At 38.1% G+C, this 10972-nt stretch overlaps 1 protein-coding gene across 1 annotated transcript; it reads left to right on the forward strand.

The window, feature by feature from the left end:
* Positions 1–560: 560 nt before the first annotated feature.
* LOC149029735 (putative F-box protein At3g61730) lies at positions 561–4561 on the forward strand. The gene is made up of 8 exons (XM_089142073.1): positions 561–655; positions 1809–2008; positions 2105–2149; positions 2267–2431; positions 2559–2606; positions 3592–3762; positions 4045–4152; positions 4425–4561. The coding sequence occupies exons 1-8, from the start codon at positions 567–569 to the stop codon at positions 4505–4507; spliced, it is 909 nt and encodes a 302-aa protein (XP_088998199.1). The 5' UTR covers positions 561–566; the 3' UTR covers positions 4508–4561.
* The last annotated feature ends 6411 nt before the right edge of the window (positions 4562–10972 follow it).

Consider the following 10972-nt stretch of genomic DNA (forward strand, 5'->3'; position numbering starts at 1 on the left):
TTCCACATATTCGGTTAGCCAAATAGTTAATTTTATAAATTATAACTCCATAGATTTGAAATCTCCAGACTCATGTAACCAAATAGGCTCTAACAAGGATGGCCAAGTCAATGTCCTCTATATGGTCATTATCCACTCTCTTGCTAAAGGAATTTGATGTTTCAGCTCAGATGCCTCTGGCTTAATTCAATGCAAGGTTTGTTTAAAAAAAGAAGAAAAAAAGAAAGTGAGATAAAGGGGTTCTTCCTTAATTCAAACCGAAAAGAAAAAAAAAAAAAAAAAAATTCAAACCGAACCAAGTCTACGTGGCATCAATTCAACTTTGGGCACATTTATGCGCTGGCATTATCCATGCTAAAACCATGCTCTTGTATTTCGTCGCAAAAAGGAAAATGACAGCGCCTGCGGAAGCGAAAAGGACGACATGTTGGACAAAAGTACCCTTCTGCACATTTTGTAATTCTTACTCTTCGGTTTTTAAATAGATACCCTTTCTCCCGCGTCTATAAATAGCTGTTTCGTTCTTCTGGCGCCTCAGAGTTTTCGAATTCGTCTAAAGAGGACGAATGGGGAAGCGAATGCGAAGAGGCAGCTCAATTTGTTCCTGTTCTTCTCCCCGATCGAGTTTTCTGAATGCAAACTGTAGCTTCTCCTGGTAATAGCTCTCTCTCTCTCTCTCGCTCTCTTTAGGCATAATTCAATCGAAGTGAATTTAGGTGTTTAAGTTACTGAATGATGAAAACTACAAGATCTCTCTGTAATTGCTCTGTTCTCAGGGCGAGAACCAAGAAATCCACCGGAGACTTCTTTTCTCTACCGCACTGATAATTTTTCTCTCTGTACCGTACTGAGATTTCTCCCGAGTAGATCTTAATATCGGTAATTATTAATCAATGCATTGCTTTCTTTCTGAACGATGACAATGCTTCTAGTTGATCTGAAGCAGCGGTAGTTAGAGACTGTGATCGATAAGTTGTTAGTGAGCCTACCTGCATTTTATCTGAAATTTCAAAGAGAAAAACATTTCGTCCGTCATTTATGAGTTATGACATAAAGGAAAGAGCGACACTCTTGAACTTTAGACGATTCAACTAATCGGATTTGTTCTGGTCTATTTCAGTTTGTGAGTGATTTTGTTGTTGTTCATGGAATTCTGACCAGCTTGATTCGTTTGTTCTCCAAAAATATTTTCACCTTATGAACTCATTAATCTGCTGATGTTAGAATTTAGACTATATTTCATTAATGGAACCGTTATTAGACGACGAAAACTCGTCTCATTCGACTCGATTATCAATCTTCATTCTTAGCTATTATTTATATTTTGTGACAGAATCTGTAGTTGTGTCTGAACCGAAATTTTTGAAATCTGATTACTTCGGGATCTGAAACTGAGCTCCACATCGTAACATTATATCCACTTGTAGTGTCACCAGCGTTCTACTTACCACGTGCTGTGAAGTAATCAAATTCAAATTATTTCAAATAGTGACCAGCATTCTCCTCTCTGTGAGATGTAGTTTTACGGTCTTTTCAGTTCGAATTTTTAGCATTGTTCTTTTAAGACAACTATCGTTGTAGTTTCGTTCATGAATGGTGCTTATCCAAATAACTTAACGTAGATCTCGAATGTTTAAATTTTGCCTGGATCAGAAGAAGGATTAATTAAGTATGAATCTATCATCCTGCATTGCATATTCATGTGAAATGAGTTCCTCTGTTTTTTATAAAGTGATTACTCGGTTATAAAATTCTTATTGCATCTTCTGATTTCCTGTACATGGATGCGCACACATACACACTCGAAGTTACGAAGAGGATGTATGGACGGAGATCGCCAAATACTTGGATGGAAAATCGATAGTGATGCTCGGAACAACGAATCGTTGGTTCCATCGCATCACCAAGGAAGAGAGCATATGGAAATTTGCATGTTTACGAGATCTCCAAGTTCCGGAACCCGAACATGTGGCTTTCAAATGGATTGAACTCTACGCCTCAGCTTTTGGTAAAGTTTTATTTTGGTAACGTTTTACATGCCATGGCAATTGAGAACTTTTGTAGCGTACATGTACCTCACTTCCCCAACTTTGGATCTCTACAGATGGAAGTCACTCTTACCTGTTTGATCAGCAAGACAAACACATAGGTGCGGTGAAATGGTGAATCACTTGTCGAACACTGAGGCTTCGACATGCTTACCGTGATTGGATTAAAACTATAAAATATGCTGTTAATTAACCCTGTTTTCTGCGGTACGAGATAGATTGGATGAGAATCGGAGCGTTTTTCCTTGACTCGCCGGTTGCGCTGCTGACAGAGAAGCTTTCATCTCCAGTGGAAATCCCACGAGGAGGGACCACAATGAAAATGGTGGAAGAAACCGGCTCTTGTGTCTTGTGCAACATTAAAACTGGAATATGGATAGCTGGTAAGTTTTCTTCGCCCTCTTCATGAACCAATTTAAATGGTCTGGCTTTAGCACTTAACATGTAAAGGAAACCTTTTCATAATTCGTTAAAGAGTTAATGAGTGTTCGATGGCCCTGGTTTTTACAGATTTACAGCTCGTAAGATGTCCTGTCTGCAACCTTAATACTTGCGAAGGTGAGAATTTCGTGAGAACTAAGATATGCCTCTGTATCCTCAGATTTAAAAGCTAGACACCCTGCCATCACCACGGGAGAATCCCAATTTTTTCTTCACACGCTCAAGAAGTAGAGAATGGCAGTTTGACCAATCCAGCCGTGACATAGCCAGTCAAACAGACCAGTTTCTCGTTTTCATCATCAAATCAGCGCGGAACTGTCAGGCTTGGCTGGGAGGTTTCGCACTGTTCACCTATGAGAGTACGTGCTGGATCGAGGTTTGGTCAGTGGATCAAATCCTCACAAATGTGCACTGGTGCATGGTTCGCACCAATCCAAAACCTTATGGCGGCCTCTTGGGCGCCCAATCCCATCTTCTGGCTACATTAATGACCAGTATAGCGCCAGGAAAGGAAGATAAAAGGAAAGAAAAAGAAAACTGGAGGGAAGGAGTTTTCAGTTCAGTGAATCGATCTTCCACTGGTCGTTTAACAGGGTGGGATGTGGAATGAAGTAGGTTCCACTGCTCTACTCTGCTTGGTGTTTGTATAGCCATAATCTATAGATAGTCTCTCTCTCCCACCTTCTATATTTTTTTTCTTCCAGATAAAACGATAATCTCTTCCCAGTACTTGATAAAGTGATTGGAAGCCGCAACAAGGAAAGATTACTTGCAGGATTATGATTAAGTTTATCGCCTTCCCCATTTGTTTGTCTTTCGGATTTTCCCCCATTGTTTCATTTCAATTGAAGACCCTGTCCAAGTGAGATCCTCAGGTCTCTTACACACTCAGATAGTTGGGAGTACATGGGTTAATGCTCTTGATATCCAGTCGTAGTAATCTCAGAAGCATGAGCTGATTTTGGATTTTGATTTCTGTACGGGAGCTGATTGGGTTGACGGACCAAACAACCCTATTGAGGGAAAGCAGCAGATGAATGTGGATTTATTTTTAGAGGAGCTGTTCCCTGAACACCTAAACTACCTTGCTTAATTTTTGTAGGGACAATGCAGACGTTGGATGTGAGGCATATCGAGTTGTTCTTAAACGAAGAGTACAAGAAAGGAAGCTGGCAGTATGAGGAAATCGGGTGCCAAGATATAAAGAAGCACACAGACTCGGCTTGTGGAGGCCTTTTTGACATCAGGCACCTCAAGGATCCTTCTACCTCTGGTAAATCTCGACACAATCCAATAGTTTTTCAGCACCCACCAAGCATAGCACTTCATCTATAGTAATTTGTCTTTCGTTTGGGTGGCAAACTTAAGGCTGCATTTGGTCTTCCACCCTTCCATTGTTTCCGTATCATCGATCTTGTCATTTTACCAAAAATAAAAAGCATCTTGAAGATGTCAACTGTAAAACGTGATCAAAAGAGTGAAACCTACACTTTGAAAGCATTTGGCATCATGCATACTTTTGAAACTATGATTACACTTGATATGATTTTGGCAGAAGTTTTGGATCTCCGAACATGGGTAGGGAAACCCAACGACTGGCAACCCAAGGCTCGAATATCTCTACATGCAGTCGCCGTGAGTACCAATTTGCAACAGAATGAAGGTATGTCACGGCAAATATCCATTACCTACTTCAGCATATATAATATCCCATGGGGGTTCACATACACAATCACATAGAAATTTCAAAATTGATGATTGCCTAGAAATCGAAGTACTGATGTAATTTTGGTCCAATCAACGACTGAACACTGATCCTGATGTATCATGTGCAATTTTTAATGAAAGTTGGTTTGTTTTCATTTAAAAAAAAAAAGATGGAAATAAAGTATATTATATATTAGACTTCTGGTTAACCCTGTTACTATCTTTCAGGAATTCAAGTAAAGTACCAAGCAATGAAAGGAGGACCCGAAGGCAAGATTATTTCCATTCGAATCTCTCAGCAACTTATATGATCAGTGATTATCTTCCTTTCAATCACCTCTTGAGGAGCGAGAAATGTGCAAGGTAGAAAGTTTTTCTACAAATTCAAACTAGTTTCGATTACCGGAAGAAAAAAAAAAGAAAAAAAAAATCTAACTAGTTTCATATATTAGCTATGGTTTGGCCTCTTCTCCTGCCTCCTTCCTCCTGCATATGCTCTTTCCATGTATAGATGACAATTAGAGAATAAAGGTTGCCTCCACCCGTGAATATCTTTCTTTTTTCTTTTTTATCCTGCCAAGGCATTCACTTGAGTCCTGTTTACGAAACAAAATATATTAGTTTCAGCAGCTTTTATTTGCTTTTTTTCCTCCCTAACCTTCAACAACTGTGTTGATCTTTCTTTTAAGACAAGGCAAACACTAAATATTCCTTTTATTTTCTTTTTCTTTTTCTTTGCAGTCCATTGTTTTCGCAAAAGCTATGCCTGACTCCTCAATGTAAACTTAAACACAATAATTTCAAGCCCAACCAACTGGTCTTGCTAGGTAAACCTAACAACCATTTAGGCTTCGTTAACACTTTCCAACACATCTTCATTTTCGAGCAGCAGTGGCATCACGATTTAGCTATATATGTAAAACTAACAGTAAATGACTGAAAACTTCACAACGTTCGTATTAAGTTGGTGGAAATCCACCTTGCTATGAACCCAGGTAAGTTTGACCCACGAGCCACAGTCCGATAGAACCCAGGCTGGGCTTGTTCAGCCCACGAAATTCTAAAGTTCTGCTTAGGATTAGGTTGGCATGGGGCCAAGGCCTTGGGCTGAGTTTGCTTGGATTTGTATCTAGAAAACAATTACATTAGAAAATCAGATGTACATCAGGTATAGACAATCATAGGATTATTTTGACGATGCTAACCACTAAAATGACAAAAATGTAGATTGACAATAAGGAGCTAACCCAGCCCAGCCACGATCAATCAAGGCCAAGGCATAACTGGGCTGAGTTTTCTTTTTCTTATCTTTATTGGGTGAGTGAGAGGTGGGATGGAAGCTTTAAGTCCATGGTCATCCTACTCTTTGATACGGAAATGTTGTTCCACATTATTCTATAGAACAGTTCTTTATGTTTCTTGGGTCACTTCCGCGTCTAAATCCTTTGATGAGATAATACAGTGACGTTAAGCTTTGGAAGCGTTTATGATTTTTAGGAGAATTGATTGCAGCTGTGAGCTGTGTTTATGCTGTCCTAATCATATATGTTTATATGAAGTTCCATTAAGGGCCTGTTTGGTTACGCGAAACCAGGGTGAACGCTGGCCAAGGGTCAGGGGGAAGTCGAACAAGATCCTTTCCAAACGGCGGATTAGGGAGGGGATCAGTCCCCTCATCAAGCGAAGATTGAACCTAATTCAATAAATATTTTTTAGGTAAATCGAAATTCCAAACAACTCACCAATTCACCATGACCTAGAGATTTGAAGTCTATAGTTTGAAATCTCTAAATTTTTTAAATCTACAGACTCAAGTAACCAAACAGGCCCTTTTAAGGTATTTTAGAAAATAATAAAACTTAAAGAGGATAATTGTGAACCCAAAACATAAATCAGTATATGTGATAGGGCAGTGGGAACATGGATTGCCATTAACCACTAATTATTCGTAAAATGACAAGGATGCCCACCTCAAACGTTACCACAAAACTTGTGAATTTGAGGCGAAACTAAAACAAAATAGAGAAGGAAAATAATAATATTCCATTAAGTGTCACTTCACCCATCCCGTGGTGAACAGTGAAGAATTTGGAGTTAAGAGTGAACAATGATATTCATTCATTCATTCTTCTCATGATCCCATCACAGATATTCACTATTTTCAGAATCAATCATATCATCAAACCATAATCAATATAGAAATTTAGCAGGTTTTGGAGATCTCCGAAGACCCAGTCTTGGCTCAGCAGAGCCCATGGCTGCCCAACCCTCCCCAGAGGACCAGGCCCACCAGCTTCAAGTTTGGAACTTTAAGCTTTTGAACATTTGTGCATTGCTCCCATTCCGGACAGAACCCTAACCACTCACCCGTTTTGTCAAATTCGAATGAAAATTGGCAATCTAAAATCCATGAATCATCGCTCCAAGAGATCTTATACTATCTCGCGTTTGGATACAGTGCTGCACAATTACGGGCGGCAACATTGAGCTGCGAATTGTGAGAATCAAAACTTGAAGTTTAGAATCAATGTTAGATCACCCGTTTTGCTCTTTTTTTTTTTGTTACTTTCTGACTACACTTACGGTAAAAAAAAAAAAAAAAAAACAAAACAAGTGGTTGAGATTGAATCTTGACCATGACTGTAGGCAAAAGCATGACCCCAAAATCCCACTCTGCAAATTTACAAATTTGGCTTCATGTCTCTTCCCCAATGAATACAATTTACACACTACATACAAAATGAGAACAATAGCAGTCAAAAATATCTGGAGTTCGGATTCTCTATGTTTTTCTCATACCTTTTTGCCATCTATTTAAGACAGAGTCCTACTTATAGTTTATTTTATCAATACTCAGAGGTGAATTTTCATTTGTATTATAAAGAAATGTAAGAAAAGTAAAATCTTTTACCCATCAATAAGAAATCCCAACTCAACTAGCTAAGAGAGAGAGAGAAACAAATGAAAAGTCAGAGGAAGGTTAGATGAGAATTCAATGCTGATATCTCCCATTTTGAAGCCTATGCCTCCTACCTTAATCCTATGTCATGGAGTTTATTTTTGAACTTCGAAGCAGTCTTGTAGGAATTAGAAGAATTACTTTCATAAAAAGTAACTGGTTGATATAGCAATCCAATCCAGCCAAAGAGAAAAATGTACAGACCGGAAGTGGATTATTTACAAGGAAATCATCTCTACGGTTCATGTGGTTCAGGACACTCCATGATACACTCCAAAGAGGGCTTCCATGCTTTAGTTCTTCTCCCTTTATACTTCTTCAACTCCTCTAACAGTTCTTTGAAGTCCGTCCTTCCCTTCTTCATCTGACTCATCAACCACTGTACCTTTTCCTTATTCAACACTAACTTCACCCTTGTAACACCATCACAAACATCATCATCAGCATTATCATCACCACCACCACTGCTACCACCACCACTACCACCACTACCACTACCACCACCACCACCACCACTACCATCATCATCATCATCATATTCTTTGTCGTGGTCGGAGTCTTCTTCTTCTTCAGCAAAAATACTTCTTCTTTCAACTTCTGCATGCTGCTTTTCATGTGGTAAGCATGCTCTGCATGTCGCTAGGCAATGGCCCATGATTTTCAGCTCTTGGAAACCACTTTCTCACCTTGATTAAGGGAACGGATGAGAATGGTTACAGTAGAGAGAGAAGAAGAAAAAAAAACACAATGCATAAATGGGAGACCACTTCACTACTCGCAGTGATGTGTTCTTAAGGGAAATAGGAAGCAAATGGGTAGTGGGTAGCAGTATTTAAAGGAGATTGTTGCGATTTGAACAACAATTTAACCTTTTCTGTTATTTTTATAGTTAAAACAACCTTTTCTTGGTCTTAAATCCTAATTTTCTATTGATACTAATAAAGAAAAAAGTGGTTCCTGGTCCCGTGGACCCATTTTCCTCCTCCATTATTCAAACTTGGGTTGTTTACTCCCAACAGTGACTTAATGAGAAAACAGAGATTCAATCACTGACATGAAAGGAAAGAACACTTCATTTCATTCTAGTCTCACAAGTCACAGCGTTGTCTTTCCGAGTCTCTTTCCCTTGGTGGTTTTTTACTTTTGACCGTAGGAAATATCTCAAATAAATACATAATCTTATCCTTATCCCAAGAGCCAAGATATTCAAAACTGACGACACCCAATCTGTGTTCGTCCTGCCAAATACCAACCCACCACCACTATGTCACCTCCAAAATCCTAGCCCTGCCCCCAATCTATTCATGCTCCACTACTCTAATAGAATTTGAATCTTCTCCATTCAACCTGCCCTTTTTTTTTTTGGGTAAGATTCAACCTGCCCATACAACCATACATCCACACTCATATAAGTGTGAATGTCTAGTTGTATGACCAGGCTGGATAGAGAAGATCTGAACCCACTCCAATTTCATAGAATTCACAAGAAAATAATGTCATTATTCTTAGAGTGGCTGTGGGAAAAAATAAATTGTAAAGAAAGACTTTAAAAATTCTAACTATTTTTTTTCCATTCCTCAAGTTAGAAGTTCACCTTCAACGAAAAATGGGTAGAATTATTTGAGTGGAATACCTAATAATGAACATGAATAATATTTTATATAATAATAATAAGATGAAGGTCACACCACATATTTAGAAAGGGTCTCATTGCATTGATAAAGTGGATCATCAATACCAAAAGGTAGGCTTTCCGATTAAATATGTAGTAAAGAAATGTAAATAGAGATCTGATCTAAAAGAGTTTGACACTCCTTAAATCTCAAACAACCTAACCCATATCAAAACCCTAAAGTCAATGTGAAAAAACTCTCATAGAACTATGAGAGAATTTAGAAAGGAAAATCTCTGCACATCTTAAAAGACTTGCTCCTAGGGGTGTAAACGGACCGGATTCGGATCGGATAGTGGTATATCCATATCCGCATCCTATTATATTCGGACGGATTCGGATAATATCCTATCGGTTTTCGGACAGATTCTGTCGGATTTGGATGATAATCGGATAGTTATTTTCTTAAGTAGATTCTTCTAAATGGGCATGAATATAGATTGAATACAAGTTTTCAACTACATATTTACATCTTTACCTTTTTATTTGTGAGGGCTAAGTTTGAAATTTAAGAATTTAACAACTTTGGTAGCTATTTTAGTAGAAAATCTAGAAAAATAGTCACATATCATAGGTAAAATTTATAAAAATAAGAATAATAAATCTAAATAAGTAACTTAATCGGATAATTTTATCGGACGGATAATATTCGGTAAAAAGGGGTATACCATATCCGCATCCTATTAATAATCGGACGGATTCGGATACCCCTAAACGGATGCGGATGCGAATTCGGAAGCGGATTTCGGTTATCCATTTACACCCCTACTTGCTCCTGAACCTCCTCTTCTGTCAATTATTGTTGCTTATAACTAACAATAGAACTCGACCGAACAAAGAACCATACCTCTTCGGGTTTGTTGTTTTAAATATTACGATGGAAACAATAAGAACAACATAGAAGTAGAAGCTTAGCCAGAACTTTTAGGGCTTTGATTCATTTTATTGGGTGGCACTGGTGGGTGATTACTTGCAGGGGAGGGGAAAATGTGGAGTACTAAAAGGTTATTATACTTTGTTGGAATTCACTAGTCATTTTATTGACTTAAATAGGAAGCCTAGAGTTTCACCCCATTTAAGGGACTACCAATAAAAAGGCAGAAACATGAGCTTCGCAAATCAAATGTCAAAAGCTTTTGTAAAATTTATGCAAATTGGTGTCGTGAATCTGGTAAGCCTTTTTCTCCCATTATATCAAGAGAAGTTTTCTGTAATTTCAAATGCTTTCCCACTATGAGGGCATTGCTACAGGTCAAATATCCAACCGCCGGTTCAGGCCGATTCACTCAGTGAATTTTTTTTTTTTTGGTAATTCACTCAGTGAATCGATGCAAACTCCAGAATTAAGAAGGGACAACACCAAACCAAAAAGAAAAAAAAAAAAAAAAAAAAAAAAGGGCCGGAGAAGGATAGGAAATATGCATAAGGCGGTTGGTGAACAGCATAACTGCCTGACACGTGCCTAACTTGCATAAAGCCAATCGAAACAATCAGAATCTGCTCAACCATCAGTTGGGGTGTCTTTGGTGAGCAAACCCTAATAGAAAAATCGACACCAACAGGCATGATATTGACTCCCCAAATTGCACAGATAAAACGCCGTCTGTCCCCTTACCTAGAGATAGAGATCTCTTATTATGACTTGTAGTTAAAATCCCACTACCATGATTGTATAAAGTAAACTCACAAAGAAAATGTGTATTTCATCTCCCTTTCTTTTTCTCATAACCAATAGAGATTTATTAGCATTCATTCAATCGTTTGAAGAAAATATTTAAAAAATAAATAAATAAGTTCAAATAATTGAATCAATGGACAAAGAGCAACAATCGTGTAACAGATTAGCAGAATTCTCACTCTAGGACTTCGCCACTATTGATGTTAACAGATTTAGAAAGTATTTGATACAACAATCGAGCATGTCCAGTCATTTGAAAGTGAAACAAACAACCGTAATTTGCGCTACGTAAAGCAACACTATTTTTATCCTTTTGGTGCAAGCACAAGTTAGAAATCAATAATGAATTCAAATATGTCTATTAATATCCTAGCAAAGAGTCAAAACTGGTGCCTGATTCAGTTCATAATATAAAGTCAAAAAAGTTCAAATCTCCTTGAGCCAAGAGATAAAACCCATGAGATATG

Source organism: Hakea prostrata, chromosome 1, assembly GCF_041222555.1.
Source record: "Hakea prostrata isolate BN-2017 chromosome 1, UWA_Hpros_2, whole genome shotgun sequence".
NCBI lineage: Eukaryota > Viridiplantae > Streptophyta > Magnoliopsida > Proteales > Proteaceae > Hakea > Hakea prostrata.

Bases quoted from the DNA above. Each gene is read 5' to 3' on its own strand.
- LOC149029735 (XM_089142073.1), top strand. From the start codon at position 567: ATGGGGAAGCGAATGCGAAGAGGCAGCTCAATTTGTTCCTGTTCTTCT. The intron at 2,432-2,558 runs GTAAGTTTTCTT...TGGTTTTTACAG, and splicing joins AACTGGAATATGGATAGCTG to ATTTACAGCTCGTAAGATGT. The intron at 3,763-4,044 runs GTAAATCTCGAC...TGATTTTGGCAG, and splicing joins CAAGGATCCTTCTACCTCTG to AAGTTTTGGATCTCCGAACA.